At 32.9% G+C, this 21,700-nt stretch overlaps 1 protein-coding gene across 1 annotated transcript; it reads right to left on the bottom strand.

The window, feature by feature from the left end:
• Positions 1-5,690: 5,690 nt before the first annotated feature.
• On the bottom strand, positions 5,691-15,792 carry HINT1 (histidine triad nucleotide binding protein 1). The gene is made up of 3 exons (XM_076469135.1): positions 15,632-15,792; positions 11,302-11,406; positions 5,691-7,951 (listed from the first exon to the last, which is right to left on the bottom strand). Exons 1-3 carry the CDS (start codon positions 15,713-15,715, stop codon positions 7,787-7,789), a joined length of 354 nt encoding a protein of 117 aa, XP_076325250.1. The 5' UTR covers positions 15,716-15,792; the 3' UTR covers positions 5,691-7,786.
• Positions 15,793-21,700: the final 5,908 nt, after the last annotated feature.

Raw genomic sequence — 21,700 nt, 5'->3', positions numbered from 1 at the left:
CTTCCACAGTTGCCTTCTGTTGCTGCTCCTTCTGAAGGTCTTGGAGTTCTTCCGTGGTGAGCTCAGTGTTGTGGTCTTCCACCAACTCCTCCACATCATCACCACTCACATTCAAGCCCATACACTTGCCTAGCGAGACAATATCCTCGACAACAGGCTCAGCCTCAAAGCCTTCAAAGTCTCTATCTGCTACTGAGTCTGGCCACAATTACTTCCAGGCTGAATTCATGATCCTGAAAAACACTTCCCTCCAGGCTTTGTCTATGATCCTCAAGCAATGGAGGATATTAAAGTGATTTTTCCAGAACTCTCTGAGGGTTAGCTCTGTGTCAGAGGTCACTTCAAAGCACCTTTGAAACAGTGTTTTGGTGTAGAGTTTCTTAAAGTTCAATATGACCCGATGGTCCATGGGCTGAATGAGAGGAGTCATGTTAGGGAGCAAGAGCTTCACCGTAATGAAACTGTACTCCTCCACCAACCCGCCCTCCAAGTCTGGTGGGTGAGCAGGTGCATTGTCCATCACAAGAAGGACCTTGAGTGGCAACTGTTTTTCCGTGAGGTAATTTTTTTACACTTGGGGCAAACACTTCATGGACCCACTCCATAAAAAATTGCCTGGTTACCCATGCTTTACTATTAGCCCTCCACATGACATTTAGTTTACTTTTCAGGACATTATTTTTCTTAAAAACCCTCGGGTTCTCAGAATGGTACACAAGCAAGTCCCCACTTGCATTACTACATAACAACAGAGTTAGCCTGTCCTTCGTTGGCTTGTGTCCTAGCAGTGACTTCTCCTTGGTGATGTAGGTCCTCTTTGACATTTTCTTCCAAAAGAGGCCTGTCTCATCACAGTTGAACACTTGTTGGGAAATAAAACCCTCAGCTTCTACATAGTCCTTAAATTCCTTAACAAATTTATCAGCAGCGTCTTTGTTAGAACTGGCACCCTCCCCATGTCTCACCACACTATGTATGCCACTTCTCTTCCCAAATTTTTCAAGCCACCCCCACTAGCCTACAGGTGGGTATTATTCAGGAGGTCAGCATGCAACTGCTTTGCTTTCTCACAAATGCTATCACCAGCTAACTGTTTTTCGTTTACACAAATCAACAACAGTTTTTCTACCTCTTCCATTGTTTGTGATTTTGTTTCGTAAGCACTGTCACTCCTTTTGCAACATCAGCTCCTTTGATGACCTCTTTATTTTTCAGTATGGTGCAGACTGTAGACTTCGCTATACCAAACTGTGTAGCAAGGTCAGACACGCGAACACCACTCTCATACTTCGCTATGAGATCTTTTTTCACCTCTATTGTGGCTCTAACAACTTTTCTTTTTCGTTTACTGCTTTTATTATCCTTCTTTGACCCCATGGTGGCTTATTTAATCAGAATATTTAGAAAAAAAAAAAAACAAAAAAGGAAAACGAGAACGTTCACAGAAGATTTTAGCGGGGGTGCGGACTGAGCGACAGGTGCGGGCAAAATGTTTTGGGCAAGCTTGGCGTGGGCCGAAAATGGTCGAAGGGTCGTTCGGGTCATCAGTCGGGTTATTTCGGGGGTTCGGGAACCGAGTTTATGTTTGACAACCGAGACGTTTTTTTCTCAAACAATATGTTCGAAAACCGAATTGTTCGAGAAGGAAGTCGTTTGAGAACCGAGGTACTACTGTACTTCTACAAATCTGTCTAGTGTCATTAGAGGAATAAATAATTTCCTAAATAATACTTCAACATAATTTTGTACGCATTCAATATGGAGTACTTTAATCAATATCAAACGATACTGTCTATTAGTTCAAGTGCTTTTCAAAAATATCTTGAAAGAAAAATGTTATTGCAATCAGTCTGGTGTAATCACAAAAGTGATAGTTTTTTTAGTATATATACATGCCTACATAAACATACAAGAGTGAAAATATTGATAAATGATCGTAATATATATAGCATTCAATGTTAGTTTAAAATAATAAACTAGGTTTTAAATGTACTTTTAAATTATGCTTAACTATAAAAGACGAAAACTATTTCGTTATAAATCTATTCTCAAATAAGACAAAAAGTTGAACTAAAATTTTCCTAGACAGTTGTAACTATTTTAGTTTTATTTAAGCATAGATGCAAAAAGATGTTAGCGCGTACATAAAATTTCTACAAACTATACAAAGATTTTACAGATCCTACACTAACAGAATTGCGCTTTGGTACAATATTGTGGAATAAAAACTGTCAAAAATGTCTGTTCTTTCGTCGTTACAAACCTCTATGTAATTTTTCTGTGTCAGTAATATTTAGATGCCACTCCGCAGTTTTTAAAGAGTGGTTTGCAAGGGATCTGATAATGTTATATGTTATTAGTCAAATGCTTCACCTCGTATTTTTTTAATCTTTTATTATTCATTTTTTATTCTGTCCGAGACTAACTCAACTATACTTGTAATATCGTAATACTTTGTCCATCTTATTTTTTGTCCACTGCTATGTGGCAACCATTTTCCTGCACCATGGTTGCTTCTCTCTAATTTCCAAGCAAGTGATAGTTACATCAATGATTCTACCTTGTGAATTATTAATAGATGCTATTGCGGTTTTGTTTAATAAAATGTGAAAATTTCTATTTTAGAACTTTATTTCAGAGATAGTACGTTGATGTTTTACCTCCTCATTTATTGTCGTTGCAGACGTTGTTGGAGTGAAGAATATTTTGTTTGTTTGTGTTTGAATTTCGCGCAAAGGTACTCGAGGACTATCTGCATTAGCCTTTCCTAATTTAGCAGTGTAAGACTAGAGGGAAGGCAGCTAGTCACCACAACCCACCGCCAACTCTTGGGCTACTCTTTTGTCAACGCATAGTGGGATTGACCGTCATATTATAACGCCCCATAGATAAAAGGGCAAATGTGTTTAGTGCGACCCTTAGGTTACGAGTCGAACGCCTTAACTCACCTGGCTATGCCGGACCGGAGAAGAGTAAAGCGGGGATACGTGTACCCAACACCTCCAGTTTAACATTTTGTGTATCCCCATCCCTTATTGTACACGATAATGCATCACGATTAACAATGAAAAACGCTGTTACCATTCTACGCTGGACCGTACCACTTCTGAATTCCCCTTGAGCACTGGCTATGACAACATTCAGGTTTTGTTACGAAACAGTAACCCTGCCAACACAGGGGATCAGTTGTCTCCGACTTGTATGTCGCTTTCAGACATCGAAATAGTTTGCACTTTGTATTCCTATCAGAAAGATGGCTAAAATAAACAATTTCTCCAAAAGTAATCGTGCGTGTAATTCGAAAAAAAGAGAAAAAAAGGGTAGATAAGTCACATATCACAGATTATTATGGAGGAAAACGTTTTATTAGATGAAACTGACATATTTCTACTTAACATCTGAAACCTCATAAGCATCACACTTTGCTTTAGCAAGGTGTTTATATGAATATTTAAATATAAGTCATAAATGTATATGAACATAGTTCTGTCTATTAACTATTATCGAGATGCAAGATAACCTCAAAATCTACATATTTGTAACTAAACTTTAAGACTGAATGACAAAGAACTAATGACAGAAGAAACAAATGTCGCGATATAAATTATTATTCTGGCCTGTTTGTTTGTATTTAAGCACAAAACTACACAATGTGTCCATCACAGGTATCAAAACCCAGTTTCTAACGTTGTAGGTCCGCAGACTTACCACTGCGCCATTTATGGCCAATATTGGTTTAAATTGACTTACAGAAATTGCTGATACTACTCATCATTTGTTCAAAAGACAGCACTTTTGTACTTCACCATGAACTACACAAGAAGTAAAAACGTATCTCTGCAGTCAAGTGTAAATATAGTAAGACAATGACGATTCAAACAAAGTGCGCCAGAACAACATCACGGTACTAATGCTGGGGTTTCACTACTTGAGGCCATTCGCAATTACAAGTGTTGACGTCATCAACATACCCTACTTTAACTTCAATGTTTTTCGAAAGTGTGAAGAAAATGTTCTTAGAAGTAAATAAGTAGTGACGTACATATATTTCACCAGCATTTTATAAAGTTTATTTTTATTATTAAACAAATATAAATAAGATATTTGCAGCTGGTTTCATACTGGTAAATTTTATTTTTACTCTTGTGAATTACAGCAAATATTTTAGTATGTACAGTATATTTTTAAAAAATTATTTCCTGATAAGCTTTTTTCTTTTCTTTTTTTGAGTATATAAATAAACCAAAATCACTTCATTTCTTCTGGTTTACGAATGGAAAACTTTATAATCAACAGTTGATAGTACGTTGTGAAGAAAGACTACTTGGATAGTGTTCCATACATCACTTTACTTCGGTAAAGATAAGGGTAAAATCAGTTGAAGATACACGAAAACTACAAACTCTGTATTAGTGTAGTTTTTCCTGGTCAAAAGGTTTGAAAAAACAAAAGTATTATTCATGGGCATAAGAAATAAGTTTGATGTTTATGTGTGAGGCAGCAGCAAGGAATGGAGAAATTAAGAAAGTTTGCTACAAAAACTGGAAGTTCTATAGTGTGATGAATTCAGATATAATTGTAAAAGGGACACAAAAATCAGAAGAGGTACACAAGTTCCAGTATAAGAGAAAGACCATTAATTCAGTTGTTTATTAAAAAAAAAAAAAGAACTTGTGTCTTACCTGAAGTGTAGAGAAAATGTAATCACGTTGAGCATGAAACTTTTTCAAACAGGAAAAACTTCAGAAAATGTTCCTGTGGAGCTATTCAGTATAACAAACAAAACTGTAATTCTGTAGAAAATCTGACAGAAGACGAAGAATGGATCCTACTTAATACAAACTTTCTGTTCTTATGGGGGTAAGAAAATTATTTACTTAATATTTTAATGTCTGAATAGCAATTCAGCAAGTGATGTATCAGATTTGTATGCATTTTCTTACAGTTTTGTTGGCAAACAAGTCTGTAGATCAAAACAATTTTACTAAATCTGAAGATTTGTTTCAAGTTTAGCTTTCAACTTGGACCAGCAATGAGTCTGGACTGGAAATCCTGTACCACAAAAGTTCATTTGCACTTTTAAATAAATATATAGCAAAAATCTTAATTAAAAAAACAGAGGAGTTCACAAGAGACATTTAGTTCCCCATGTAAATGATACCCATTGGAAAGCAGAGACACTTCTACATGTGATCAATAAATGGAAAAATTATGGGCTTTCAAAAACTTGCAGCTGGTTGGGTTGTTAAATCCTAAGGTTCCAAATTATTTTGTTTCAGTTAAAACACATACTTTGATATAAAACAAAAATTGTTATGTTTCATTTTATGTGATAATTCTGAATAAAAAAAGTAGCCATCAATTAAGTTGCCAAAAATCATTTTAACAACAAATATTAACTTTACAGCTTATATGTTTCTTGTATTAGATAAACAATTTTGTTTATTCTATGCAATTTGTACAATAGACTGACAACTCACAAACATATCTGTATCTATTATCACAGGCAAGATTTAATTATGTCACACAACAGGAATATGGAAGCATATTCTAGAAGGTCTCTAAAACATACATACAAGTGTTCTGTCATGGGAGACATGTTATCAATAAAGTGTGCATGGAACATCTATCATGTATTTCAGGATTTGTCTGTATCTCAGAAATGTCCTGGAAAGAACGTCACAAGAAGGTTGAACTTCCAAGAAGTTTGACTTTTTTTTAATTTCATGCAAAGCTACACATGGGCTATGTGCACCAGCCATCCCTAATTTAACAGTGACAAACCAAAAGGAAGGCAGCAAGTCAACACACCACCCACCATCAATTCTTGAGCTACTCTTTTATCAACAAATAACAGGGCTAAACATAATATTATAACACCCTCATGGAAGAAAGGTCGAGCATGTTTGGTGGTGGGAATCAAACCCACAACCCTCTGTAAGTAAGGCACCCTAATCATCAGGTCTTCCAGAAAATTAAAGGATTGGTAGCAAGTGCAATTAGTAATTTGTTACATTTCAATACATGCATAAAAATATACACAAATGTGAAAATTCATGTTCTTCAGTACATTTCACAATTTCCAGCTTTCACAACAAATGTGTATTTAAAAGAGCTTTGGTTAAATGTATTACAGGGAGCCCAAAAATTTGCACAACAGCTTTGTTATACCTTACACTGATTACATAACTTTCTATCAGATGTTTTTCATTTTCTTTTCTAGATTTTGAATTGTTCAATTAAAAAAAAAACAAAAAACATTGTTCACATTCAAGTATGGCAGAAGTGCTCTTAGGGTGACTGACACTACTAACATGTTTTCACCAGTAATGACTTTTACATCAGGCATAAATAGCATGGAACTGTCAGTAGATAAAAAGAAAATTGTAGTGCACTCTACTGTACTCTCATCACACACGCAAACATAAAAACTTTGAGCTAAAATTACAGTATTTTATTAAAGTGTTAATATACTGGATTTACTAATGTATGGAGGGAATACAAAATCATTTATGTATGTTTGACAGAAAGCCTTTAATAAAATAATAAAATTCTCAATAAGGACTGAAATATTTGATTAAAAATTTATAATATAAAAAATTAAAATAATAGGCTTCTATAAATTTAGCAATTATTGATCATGCTTAAAGGAAATTAAATAATTCAGGACAAAGGGCACAAGCAGAAGAACAACATGAAAGTAAATAATTCATTTGGAAAAAAAAAACTGAGTAGCAAACAAAGAACATAAAACAATTTTCCAAAGCGTGACTGGAAAGGAAATAGATGATATAAGGTAAAATAAGTAAAGACGAGAAAGAAATATATTTTTGGAACTTCAAAACTAGAAATGACACCATGGAGAATTGAACCACAGATTTAAGAATTTAAGTTCGTAAACTTATTACCTTGAGATCACATCAAAAGTTCAGGAAAAGATAATAATAAATGGATAACAATGTTTTATGATTACACCATAAAACATGAAATGTTACTATCTACAGTAGTGCAAGAAGGTTCCAAGTTAATACAAGTGTTATTAATTCATACTGGAGCTTTCTCAATTCATTCAGAAAACTCAATATGGATGTTCAATTTCACAAAATGTGTAAAATGAACTGTAGATAAATTTTTTAAGCAAGAGATTCTTTTAGTAATATTAAGCTTTACATTATTATATTTGATTTATTCATAGAAAATATTGTGTTTATTTATCCCCTTTAAATGTTCAGTTGTATTCCAGATGGTAATACACCACCTCCTAGTAGCAGAGATAAATATAGCTAAAGCTCATTCAAATCATTGATAAGTGTACATACAGAGCATTAAGTACCTTACTTTGGTCAATTAAGACAAAAATCACCAATAAAACTAAGTATGCCTAAGAATTTTTTTTTTTTTCTTTATTCAACTATTAACTGTTGCTGAAAAATATTGCAGCAAATCTGGAAAAAGAAAATGTATTAAGTGTGACTGATACAAGATATATTTTGCAAGTATACATTTCAATTTTAGATTAAGTTGTACATAACTTGCTTCATCTTTTGAGCAGTTGTTAAGTAACTCTGTAGATCAGCTTCTAAAAAAATATTACTGGTTTAAAAAGGCATTTCTATAAAGTAGTTTGCAAAATTAGCTTAAGTTCTAATTTGTACAGCATATGACATTTTGCAAGCAAAGAAAGTAATCTTTGAAGTATGATACCTGTTGAAATTATAACTAACTACACACTTAGCTATCATTATTGAAGCAGCAACATTACTTTCTCCGACACAGTTATTGGTTCTTAACCAGGGGGCCAAATCATCTGTCGACCTCCCAGAACATGCACATGGAGATGAAAGACTTCTTGCCCTCCATGTTGGCCATCATTAATCACTACACGATATCCATTATTTAGTCCGAGGTCCTTGGCCACTTTCTGGGCAATAAACAACAGATGTCCTAGTACCTACAAAAAAATTTTAAAAAATAAACAAAAATTTAAAATGAAAATGTTGAGTTACATAATCAGTAAAGGATCACTAAAATTATTTCACAAACATTAAAAAAAATAATTACATACAGTAATTTTGCAGAAATTTAGAACATTTTCATGGTGTTTGCAATTTCAACACATCATAACAATTTTTAAATTACGTAGTTTCTTGAGAAAAAGTTTCCTATCTTAGAAAGTTCTGGTAAACCAATTGGAACTTCTCACTTATCAACTAAATACATGGAAAATTTTATGTAAAGGCATTACATATAAAACACTATAGAAATGTAATTCATGTAAAAAGCAACATAATTACACAACAAAGCAACTGTTTTTAGATGCACATCTCTAGACCTTTTTAAATATTTTATTTCTTTCCTGGGTCATTTGCACATACAGAAGAAATTTAGTTTCCAATCTGTTTTTTTTTTTTTATGAGTTAGCATAAACTGAAAACTTCCTGAATTTTTAAACCACTCTTTGACATTAAAATTTGAATGTTGGTGTTCAACCTGGTAAAATGATTTGAAATTTTATCACACTATTCTTTTTCTCATGCTGTTATATGATAGCCACTTTGAAAAAGACCTAAATCATAAAATCTGAATTGACTGAATGTAGTATGTCTTCATACTACAAACAGTTGTATAAAAAAAAGCAAAATAAATTAAGCTAACTTTGTAAAAGATTAAAAGTAACACTAACTCGTATACACCCACAAACAAAATTTTGACTTGTATAATATAACATAAGGATGTCAAAAAATTATTTTCAAAAAATCCATGAACTCTGTTACACATTCAAATATGGTTAATATGTCTAACTGTATGAAAAGCCTTCATAAGAAAAAAACAATTGCAATAACAAAAAATAACACATTTTTTCAGCCATGACGAGTTAGTTCATTATCTTACTGTTAGAAAATATCCATATTTCAACAACATAAAAATGAGGACAAGTCAGTCTACATTATTGAATAAATATGATAATTACAACTTACTGGTTTCTCCAAAACTAAGTGTAAATGTACATACATATTTAACCAATAATAAAAGCCAGGAAGATGATTGGAAAGTTCCCACAAATATCTCATCAAATGTTGACAGTAACAATGAGAACACTATTGTGGAAATTGCTCACAGTTCTTGAAGATAAATATCAAGTACCACATGTATATGATGTAACATGTTCAACTTCAGTAGCCCTCCCACATTAATCACGCTAACAAAATATTTCTGGATAAAAGAACTGGATATTTGTTTATTACAGTAAAAATCTGTTGAAGGAGATCAAGTATTAATTTTCAAAAACAGAATTTAAAACAGTGTGATGACATAAAACTAATTACACAATACAAAAGAAGGCTAATAATATAAAAATGTCATAAGAACTAAATAAGAGAGAGCAAACAAACAGAAACCAGCTACTGTATAGAAGACATGGAAAATAACAAAAATAATGATAAAAAGATGTCAGATCTCGAAGAGATTCTGTTTTACACAAATGTGTCACTCATGACACCAGATGCTGGGGCTCATAGCGTGTGTGTGTGTGTGTGTGTGTGTGTGTGTGTGTGTGTGTGTGTGTGTACACAATGAAATTATTTTATTCCATGTTTTTTTTTATTTAATTCACAAGCTTTTATTTCTCAGGCCATGACATTTTATCCTTCACCTCCACTTTTTATGACCCATGTCTTTCCTAAGTACATGAACATTTTCCCCAACCCTACCTGATTTCTCCCCTCCTCCCCTGACTTTTAGCCTTATGCTGAACAATTTACCTCCCAGCTAAACGATGGTATCAGCATGCTTCATCACCCATGAGCTTTGGATCAGTCTGCCTTTGCCTTGGGGTTTCAACGGTTCAAGATTCCTCCCAGTCTCTGGGACTTAAAGTCAAGACAGTATGGTTCTCATTCTACCCCCTGCATGGGTGTTGGCTACCAGCAGCATGGGTTTGGAGGTAGTTGACTTACTCAGTACAGCCTCTCATGCCCTATCCACTCTAAAATGTGGGGCTCATCCTCTCTTTACCCATTTTTCAGCTTCATGCAAATGACTTGTGTATATCTATTTAAAGGTTTAGATACTTATTCTCCCCTCAGTTCCCTCCCACTTGGATTGAGCTCTTATCCTTTTCCTGCCCTTTTGTCTTCATTCTTTAAGGCTAGGCAAGGAGTACACCTGGTGAGAGGTGGTAATATTTCCCTCTGCAGATCTTCCAACCTGAATCTCAACTCTCTCATCCATGGAGGTATCCTTCAAATACTTTCTGGAGGGTGGGGGGTCATCTGCTCTTACTTCATGCCAGCCTCTCCTCATAATCAGTGTGATGTGAGATTCTAGCTAATCTTGTGAGAGAAGGAATATTTTATCAGAAGTTATAATTTTACTATACTGAAAATATACTTGCAACAAGTACTTCCCTCTGCTAACTCTTCCTGCCCTTCCTTCCCAAACTATTCCTGCCCTTCTGTTTTCTGCCACACTTTGAAGTGATAATTTAGTACAGGCACATAAAGGGAGTTACATGCATCATACAAGTATACTATTGCTTTACTGGTAGACAGGTGGCATATGATGATTTACACAAGACATGTTAGGATCACTCTGTCCTGATAGGGGGAGCAAAAGGCTTGTGGTATGTGCAAGGAATTAGTTCACATATAGGGAGCAGCAATGAACACAAAAATAAAGGTACTGAAAAAAAATACTTAAGTGCAATTAATTCCTTTGATGTATACATAAATATACATAATATATAATATACAAATATATACATAAATTACTTCTTTTATATCATAGACATGGTTTAGTATTAAAACAGTTAATTCAAATTCACAGATCCAAGCACAGAAAAATAAAAAAAATTGAATACAATTAAAAACAACTTCGTGTTTCTGAGTAGACTACTTACGTCTAGAATAAACTTTAAATATAAATACGATTATACATAATGTTCAAATAAAGTATCATATACATGAACACTCAATCTCAATTTTTATTAAAATAAATTAACAAGCATTAAGAAAAGTATCCTATGGCAGTAAATGAAACTGTAAAGCAATCATTCATACAATAACTGAGTTTGTAGTTGGTCAGAAGTAAATGTGATCTTAAAAAACAAAATAATGTATGTAATGGAATAAACCAGTGCTTATTAGATTTACTTATGTCCTCCTAATTTCTCTTCTTTTTGGTAAACATGTTCAATATACAAATATTTTATACCTAGAATTTAAAAAAAAATTGCAAGTAAAGCCTTAAAGAAACAGTAACATTAAATAAAAACATTTAGATTACAATAATGAGCTTTCACACCTCTTCATCAGAGTCTTCAGCCTTGGACAGTTGTGGAATGGGCTTCTTCGGAACAACAAGAAAGTGAACAGGAGCCTGTGGATTGATGTCATGGAATGCCACACACTATTTAGGTAAAAATAAAACAGAATCTCAGCTTTAAATCTGATGTTTTGTTTGCTTGTTTCTATGAGTGAGGAGTGACACCAATAGCCTAGATGGTCTTCTACCATTTTGTTCTTTAGTCTAGCCTTAATCTTTAAGCAAAGAAAAAAAAACTGTATGAGGGTAACATCTAATAACTGTCATATTCAGCAATAAGAACATTTATTATTATTCACTGGTTAATTCACTTTATGATCTTGCACCAGTATATAAATAGGATACAAGGTCCATCAGTACAACTCCTATCACAAAAATACAACTGAGCACTAATAGAGCAAACATCTCCAGTACACTTTGCAATGGAAATTATCTGAATTTTTTTGTTGTTGTTTTAAACCAAAGTATCGTTTAGATCACAAAACATGGTTCACTCTAGGTTAACATCCTATTTGTCAGACATGCAAATGAATAGGTTTCCATTGATATTAAATGTTACATGAATCATGAAAACCACCATGCATTTATACTATAATTTGCTAATTGCATGTACAACTTTCCAATCAATGTCATTCTGTAATATTTCAGTACAGCCAAAAATATCCAGGAGTTTAATGCGATTAAAAAAACTATTAATTTATTAATTATGCTCCTATCAGTATCATTAACTAGCACATAAATTATCAAGAATGATGGGGCAAGTATTACTACCCTCACTCTATATATCATACTCTAACATGTTTCATAGCTAACTGAAATAAAACCTGATCAATACAGACAGAAAGGTGCAATCAAATGTCTGTAAATTCCTTTGTAAGCCAATCAAAATTAAGAACATTTCTGACATGAATTCATTGCATAGTTGCAGAACAAGTATTAGTAAAAACCAGATAGATTAACTTCTAATACATAGAAAAGCCAGAGCATTTTGGTAACACTACATTTCAAAAATTACTTTTGTCACATTACTTAGCAATAAAAGAATAACAATATTGTTGTTAGAATATGTACTGAAAGTATAAAATGTATAGACAATAAAGCTAGAAAAATATTTGTTAATGTCTTAGCTTTTCATTGATTAAATGTTTGATTTTTATCAAAAACACTGGTGATATAACAGGAAACCTAATTCAAAAACAAGTTTAAAAAATTTAAAATTGAATTAATATTTTTACTTTCATAATAACTTGTATACATTAGGCTCTAAGCTAGGTGATCCTATACTACATCTGTACTTTAGGCTTACTTTACCAACACTCACTATACTTGTAAGGTTTCACGTTACTCCTCCTCACAGCTACCTTTCACCCATCATTAAAACTGAAACAAGCACACAGTAATCAAACTATTCTATCTGCATTTTGGTTTTTATGACTCTTCACATTTGAAGAAATCAAGATTGACATGATGAAAGTAATAAAAATCAGAGAGACTCAAGAATTGTCACCTAAGCCATACCACTAGTAACAAAATTCCAGTCTGACTGGGTTTCATTAACAATTTTTTTAGTTTTTATCACTCACCTACCACGCAATTCTATCCATTAATCTAGTTTTTCCCCAGTCCACATTGATGTAATTTTTTGTAAGGCACTTTATCAAAAACATTCTGAAAATACAATCCATTATATCCCTACCTCTTCCATTGACCAGATAACAAGTAGCAAAAAGGGGGGAAACATAGTAATAAAGATTTCAGTGAGACTATGTTAATTTTGTTGTTTTTTTTTTAATCAGACTAAAATTGTTCTCAGTAAATAAATACAAATGAGGACTTCCATCATAGACAGTTTAATATAAAAAAATGTAGTTTAAAATCACACATCCACGAAACATATATATGATGCACACACCCACCGTTTACTCGCATGTAAAAAGACAGCTTGCAGGTATTATCTTATAAAATTTCCATTTATTTCTCCCAGTATGTAAAATGTTAATTAATTCCACTATTTAAAGAGACTACTCCCAATCCTCCAGAGAAGAAAGGTCCATATAATTAATATTATTTAAACTTTCATTCTAAAAACAAGTAACATCAACCCTGTGTGTGCAGAAGGGGTTCACAGTGTCCATGCCATGACCTTTCACAAAGTGCCATTCAACAATATATTAAGTATTTGGTTTCAGTGTGTGTTTTTCTTATAGCAAAGCCACATCGGGCTATCTGCTCAGCCCACCGAAGGGAATCGAACCCCTGATTTTAGCATTGTAAATTTGGTTTCAGAATTACAAACTATTCATTTTATTCTATACTGAATTCAAGCCCGTTACTGGAAAAGAAGAATGAATACCAGATGAATGCATTTCAGAGGCTTTACAGATTATGCAAAAACAATATACAAACTGTGTAATGAGAAAAAGTATTTTTGGCTTTCACACAAATGTCAACTTGCACATCAACTTGTCAGTCTGAATCAGACTACGGTTGTGGATTCATAGGCATATAAAAATACTTTAGTAACATCTTACCTTGTGTATAGACTCGTACATTTTACTCAAAGCTTACTATAATTTGTATAGATGCAAAAAGCAAATTTGAAATAAGTCAACATTCCTTCTACAATATGAAGTCAGTCGAATTTGACAAAGCCCAAACATGTTTGATTAATGGTGTTACACTTTTCTTTTAGCAAAGGTTGTTCACAATCTTACATTTGTAGTAACAGACCTGCAGCACATGAAACTCTTATTGCAGCCAAATTAAGATGCTCCTTATTCTTCTGCTGAGACCACTAAAGTGACCATGTTGTATGTTTGTTAAAACAAAAATGTTTCAATCAAAATACATTTCTGGCAAAATATCTCTGTACTGTTTACATTATGTTTTTAAGAAGTTCAGTTATTATTACTGAATTTAACTAATCTCAATATTTTGAAAATATGAACTCAAGAATGCACAAATATTTTCTGAAGTCTTATGTCAATTACACAGAGCACTATCATGAATGTTCAGTGTTTTTACTTTGATATTTGCACCCTATGTTGTACATTACTTAAAATTACTTAAGTATTTTAATCATTTAAATGAATACTTTGATTTAAGTGTTTGAAACTTCACCTTAACCTGAAGATGACCTACAAAGGTTGAAATGTTGTTCTGCTCTTTATTTTAATTAGTTTTAAAACCCATACCAGTCATTATTAGAAAACATTTTTTTTACTTCAAGTGGGTTAGAGTCATCATGAAAAATTGGCAGTTGTTTAATTAAATGATGCTAAGAATGTAGCTTTATTGATATATACTGAATTTACTCCCGGTAGGTAGACCTTAGTACTAGCTAGTATGGAAACTTTAGGATGGTGTATTTCACTTAAAAATTTTAGTTAATCCTTTCACTATGACTCAAGATCAGAGACAAAGACATTGCATTTGTTGACTTGTGTTCAAAATTTTACTGAACTACTATTTTTTATGAAAATATGTCAACAAGTTTAGAATTAAATTGTAGATTATAATTCAAGCATTAATATTATATACAATTTAATTTCTTAATTTAAAAGTAAATATTAAAAGAACACACCTAAATATAAAGATTTTAGTGAATCACGTAAGTTGAGTGCAGCACTCTAAAATTATTTTATCTGTATCTCAAACCTCTTGATTACACTTCATTCACTTTGCCCAAACATCAAGCAAGGCATTATAATTCAAAGGTTAGTGAAAATTTGGAACTTCTAAATGTGAATTTCAAACTCGTGATAGTGCTATTGTAATTTGCAGAAAATGTAACTTTGAAGTCAATTCTATTTCACGTTCAAAATGATGGCTGTATCTGGATCTGCTTTTGCATTTTGTTTCCCATTCATGTGATCACAAAAGAACTGATTAAAGCAGTTGTGATTCTTATGCCTACTCAAAAAATTCTACTCCATACAAATTTCGCGATCTATAAATTATACGGTTAATATTATTGTTAACATCTTAAGCCTTAAGTAAGTATCACAATTTTTACCGTATTAAAAAAGTGTTCAAGGAGTTTTCTGCAAAATGCATTGATAACAGTGAAAAGGATTCTGAAGCACGTTCTTAGTCGAAGTGAATAAACTCCTTTAGTTAACCTGTTTAAATTTAGAGGTGTAAATCCTCTAGTGTATAATGAAATTTCACTGGGTCATCTTAAATTTAGGCTTACAAATTGTAGTACAAATTACAAAACAAGTATGAAATACGTTGCATTACATTAGGCTAATAATTTTGCATTCAAAACCTTATTGTTTCACAAGCCAATTATAACAAATATTTTCACCTTATCGTCTTGATGAACAAATTCAGCTGGTATCTCTCCACGAATAATTTTTCCAAAAATAGTATCACCACCTTCCTCCGCCATACCTTACGTAACTACGCAAACGAACATTTAATATACAATTTAAATATGCCTACTTTGGGGACCTCTTTATAGTACAGATCATGTCAAAAAATGACAAAAAACTTGGGTAGAAAGTGTAAAGATAGTATTGTAAGCCATTGAGAGGTTTTGTTAGATTTTTATTAAATTTCACGCAAAGCTATTTGCGCTAACCGTTTCTGATTTATAAAAGAAAGACTAGAGGGAAGGTAGCTAGTCAATACCATCCACCGCTAACTTTTGGGCTACAGTTTAATGAATGAGAAGTGTAATGTTCGAAGCAGTGTCATTTTAACTACTCATGTTACTTCGCTAACATTTTTTTTTAAACCAAGTATGTTTGAGAGTGTCAAAGTCTCTAAAAAGGACTGGTTATCGTTAAACAACAAACTTGTATAAGGTTCATATAGCCGGTTGATAGTGAATTGTTTTGCAATATCTTTATGTTTGTTTGGGTATGTTTATGTCAAAAATCCTAAAAAGAGCCGATTATTGATTGGTAACAATCTTGTTGTAAGGTCCTGAAAAAGTCTTTTGGTTGGATTGTTTAGTTTGTTTTGAATTTCGCACAAAGCTACTCGAGAACTATCTGCACCAGCCGACCCTAATTTAGCAGTGTAACACTAGAGGGAAGGCAGCTATTCATCACCACCCACCACCAACCCTTGGGCTACTCCTACCAACGAATAGTGGGGTCGACATTCACATTATAACGCCCCCACGGCTGAAAGGAGGAGCATGTTTGGTGTGATGGGGAATAGAAACCCGCGACCCTCAGATTGCTAGTCGAGTGTTCTAACCATCAGGCCATGTCAGTATTATGTATGAAAGGAACACAATCAAAAGTGAATTTTGTGTTGAATATTCTAGCATCTGTAATCAGTTAACGTTTGTAAAAAAGTAGTTCAAGACCTGGTGGTGGATGGTGATAACTAGTTACTTTCCCTCTAGTCCTTCTCTGCTAACTTAGAAAGAATTAGCGCAGATAGTCCTTGTGCAACTTTATGCGAAATTCAAAAGAAACCAAACCAAGTCTATTTAATCATGTTTTGATAGAGAAAAGTAAATTATTACAATTTTTCAACGTAGAAATATCTGAAATAAACTGGAAAATAGAATAAGATTATCATAACTTGATTTTGAGAGGTTGGACTTGCTTTTGTTGAGTGTGTGTGTTTTTAAGTCCAAAACTACACCATGGACTATCTGTGTGATTCCTACTGTGGATATTTAACCCCAAATGCTAGTGTTATACGCTATTAGACTTATCGGGGACGTAGAATTTGGATCCTTTTGAAAGAGTTGTTGGGCAAGGTACAAATAATCATGCATTGTATTTTATTCTGGGTCTGTTACAGGATTTGTAAGTATATAGAAAGAAATCTGTTTTGCAGTGGATCACTTGTAAATTTATGGATTTAGAATGCTAAAATTGGGTTGATTCCCATTAGTAGACAGAGTGCAACTAGTTTATTTTTAGATTTGCATCAAAACAAACATATGAAAAATGGAACAATCACAACCACGTTTGAAGTCCCGATCTGCAAAATAAAAAGTTGCAATAACTACGTTTTATGATAATATGATTAATATACGAGTGCCATAAAATTCTATGTTCAAAATAATACTTAAACTCTCTGCAGTCTTTGTATTGATTGATATATTGTCTTTAACCCTGAAAAAGACGGGCCTATTTTTTCGGATTTAATCGAATGATTTATGTATGTGTGCGAGTATACACAGATATAAATATATGTGTATGTAAATGTATATATTTATGCATGCATAACAATATATGTGAGTACATGTGTGGCAGTGTTGTATTTGTATACTATATCTATTCGTCATACACATTACACGACCAGATGGTTAGGGTGCTCGACTCGCAATCTCTTGGTTACAATCTCTGCCCCACCAAACATGCTCGCCCTTTCAACCACGAGAACGTTATAAAGTGATGGTCAATCCCATTATTCGTTGGTAAAAGAGTAGCCCAATAGTTAGCTGTGGATGGTGATGACTAGCTGCCCTCGAGTAGCTTTACGTGAACTTCCAAATAAACTAAATCTATTGCAGACGACGCACTTTGCTCAATTTAGAGCTCTTCAGGCTTTTTTTTTTTTTAATTTCGCGCAAAGCTACTCGAAGGTTTTTTGCGCTAGCCGTCCCTAATTTAGTAGTGTAAGACTAGTGGGAATGCAGCTAGTCATCCCCACCCACCGCCAATTCTTTTACCAACGAATAGTGGGATTGATCGTTACATTATAACACCCCCACGGCTGAAAAGGCAAGAATGTTTGGTGTGACAGAAACTCAAACCCGCGATCTTCGGATTACGAATCGAACGCCTTAACCCACTTGGCCATGCCGGGTTAACTTTTCAGGCTAACTTCGATACAACGAACACAGTAGTGGTTGGAACATTTTTATTTAGGCCATTTATTACAGTTAATTAACTAATCATCAACTGATAAAAGTCAATAAAGTTAATCAGTCTTCAAACGTTTTTTATTAAAAATAATATTCATTGTCACGATACACGTATTAATGCGATTTATTAACCTAGGCCACGTGGTATTCAATATAAATCTGATATTCTGTCTTGATAAACGATCAGCTACACTACTTGATAGTTTTGGTCTAATTTCAGTATTAACACTTGCGCTGTACTTATACTGTACTTTTTATTTAACCACATGCACATTATAGCTCATACCACATTTGTCGCTGTGTTATTAATAATACAACAGATGCGATAAAATCAATTTAGGCCAACACAATACTGTCAATTATTGATTTTATTTTTCTACAATGCCATCTTTAAAAAATTAGTTTTTCTGGAATTGGTATAATAATTGTATTAAAATTACTAGAAAAACTAAAAAAAAGTAATTTTTGTAAGTTACGCACATAGCTACACAACGGACTATATGTGCTCTGCCCAGCACAAGTATCAAAATACAGTTTCTAGCGTTGCAAGTCTGCTATGTCTCTTGGGAGGAGGAGGAAAGGTGGTATTTATATGAATAAAACAAAATGTTCCTTAACGCTTTTTCCTTTTCTTTTCTGGGACCACTGTTGTCTTTATTGTATGATATGCGGAACTTATTATTTGATATAAAGTACATTTCATTTGCAGATGATATAACAATTTTATTTTATAATATTTTAGGGTCTTTATTTGAAATGATTAATTTCTCATTAGCTAGTTTAACTTACTGACTTAGTGAAAATGGTTTGTTTGTAAATCTATATATTTATTATATATTTAAAAATGACTGGTATGAATAGAAAAATCACTAGTAGAGGAGCGAACTAATGTTTTCTCTACCCATACCAACCGTTTTTAATATAATTTTCTCTACACGTGAATTCTCTCGTCATCACGGATGTTTGTAAATCTAGAAACAAAAAATATATACTTTTTCAAAATAAAATTTAAAATTTTAATAGTAAGTAAGTAAAGCTATGTACCTTGGTACATATGTATTTTATTATTATCAATAATAAAATTTGTGGCTATTATAGTTGATGATAAAATTATTGGTCTGTGTATATAACTATTAGAAAAATAATTGCAAGATATACAGATGAATAAACAAAACAAAGATCAGTTAATAGGAAAATTTTGATAACTTTATATTATAGTTTTATTTATCCTCATTTAACATACGCAAACATGTGTTTGGGAGCTTCATTAGGTTATATATCTATCCTTTATTACTTGTTCCAAAATATTTATTAGGCTAATTTCAAGTTTAAACTATTGGAATTCTCTGTATCATTTATTTCATAAATGGCAATATTAAATATCTATAAAATAATTATTTGGTAGGTAATTTTGTGATTATGATAAAAGATAAATTAAATAATACATCATCCGTGATGACGAGACATTATCCAAAATTCACAGAAAAAATTACTTAAAGCCATGTTGAACACAAAATACAAAGAACTACATGACTTACAAAAACAAAAAAATGAGCCTAGACTATCAACTGATATGCTGCATTAAACCAAAGATTTACGAACTTGTACAACGAAACATAAACCAAATCAACACCAGGAACGACAAAGGACAAAAAGATCTGCCACAACAAAAAACTAGAGAAACTAAGATGCTAACAACAGAAAAGACACCAACACGACAAACCATTGACTAACCTCAAAATTAACAGATCCGACCGACAATTAAACACAGGCGAGATACATCTACTTAACAAAGGACTCAACTTCACAATAGCGCCTTGGGCCTTGGTACATCCCAACGTTAGAAATTAAAACATGTTTAGAAGACCAACCCAAGAGATTTGTGATACTTTCCACAAAAACAACAACCAAAAACAACCAACACAAAGAAGACAATTTCAACAATTCTATTAACATCCAACAGTTAAACTTCCCAGGAAAAATTAAAAATTTATATTTTCCAGAAACACCTAAAAACAACATCTTAAACGATTTTTTCAAAACATTTTCTAACAAAACAGAAAACTGAAAACAACCTTACAAAAAGAGACATCAATTCCATTAAAAACCTAAAACAAGACAAAAACATTTAAATTCTAAAAGCAGATAAAGGAAACGCTATAGTCATAATTAACACGAATGAATACATCCAAAAAATGAAAAACATTCTATTAGACACAAATAAATTTAAATCAATATACGGAAATACAATAGACAAACGAAACGCAACTAAACAAAATACTACTAAAAATGAAAAAAGCCAATACAATTTCAAAAAACACTTTATTTCTACCTACGCAAGATCGACTCACGCACACCACAAACATACGGCATCCCCAAACCTCGTAAATTAGATTGTCCATTACGACCAATAATGTCCACATACGAATCGCTTAATTACAATCTTGATAAGTACATAACATGGGCATTCTCCAAATATGTACCATCAGCCAGTTCATTCATCAAAGACTCTTTTAATTTCAAGTCTAATCTTAATCAACTTAATCATAAAGCCTTAATGGCCAGTTTCGATGTTATATCCCTCTTTACAGAAGTCCCAATCGCTGAAGCCTGCAAGATAGCCTTAGAACTCTATATCCGAGACTCTAACCCATCAATAGATATTCACAGCAACCAATTAGCAACCTTCATAGAATTCACCACGATTAAGACGAACTTCATGTTCAACAACCACAACTATATACAAACAAATGGCCTAAGCATGGGCATTCCAGTATCACCAGTTCTAGCCAATATTTTTATGACACAAGTTGAAACAAGCAATTAACACAGCATTACATCCACCAATGTATTGGTACAGATATGTAGGCGATACGATTACGGGATTCACATCTACAGAACACGCACTTAATTTTTTCAATCATATTAACTCTATACATACCAACAGTAACTTCACATATGAACAGGTAGAAAGCAATCAAATATCATTTCTTAACCTCAAAATTACAAGAACCGATACACAATTTAAAAGAGGAATCCACCAAAAAATCACCCACACTGGACTATACATTTGTTGGGACTCAGCACATGAAACAAAACATTTGGCAAAAACTGTAAATAACATATGACATTCCAGTTAATACTAAATTTATTCAAAAACCAGGCACAAAACTAAGGTCTATACTATGTAAAAACTACACCGACAAACACAACACCAACATTATTTATAAAATACAATGTGATAACTGCCACGACTTCTATATTGGAGCAACAAGTAAAAAAATTGAAACTAGATTTAAAAAAACACCAAAAAGTCACTCACCTTCACATGTTTTCGAACACTGCAAATCAAATAAACACAATATAACCATAGAAAACACCCAAATACTAAATAAAGAAAGAAACGCAAAATTGAAGAAATCTTATTTATACAACTCAAGCCCAAAATAACCCATTACAAAGGAACACCTTTTTACCTATATTAATACATATATTCAATATCTAAGCACGCCCTCTACATTTCTACACTTTAATTAC

Source organism: Tachypleus tridentatus, chromosome 12 (assembly GCF_004210375.1).
Source record: "Tachypleus tridentatus isolate NWPU-2018 chromosome 12, ASM421037v1, whole genome shotgun sequence".
NCBI lineage: Eukaryota > Metazoa > Arthropoda > Merostomata > Xiphosura > Limulidae > Tachypleus > Tachypleus tridentatus.
Note: the sequence above shows the minus strand (reverse complement) of the source record. Positions and strands in the feature narration are given on the sequence as shown.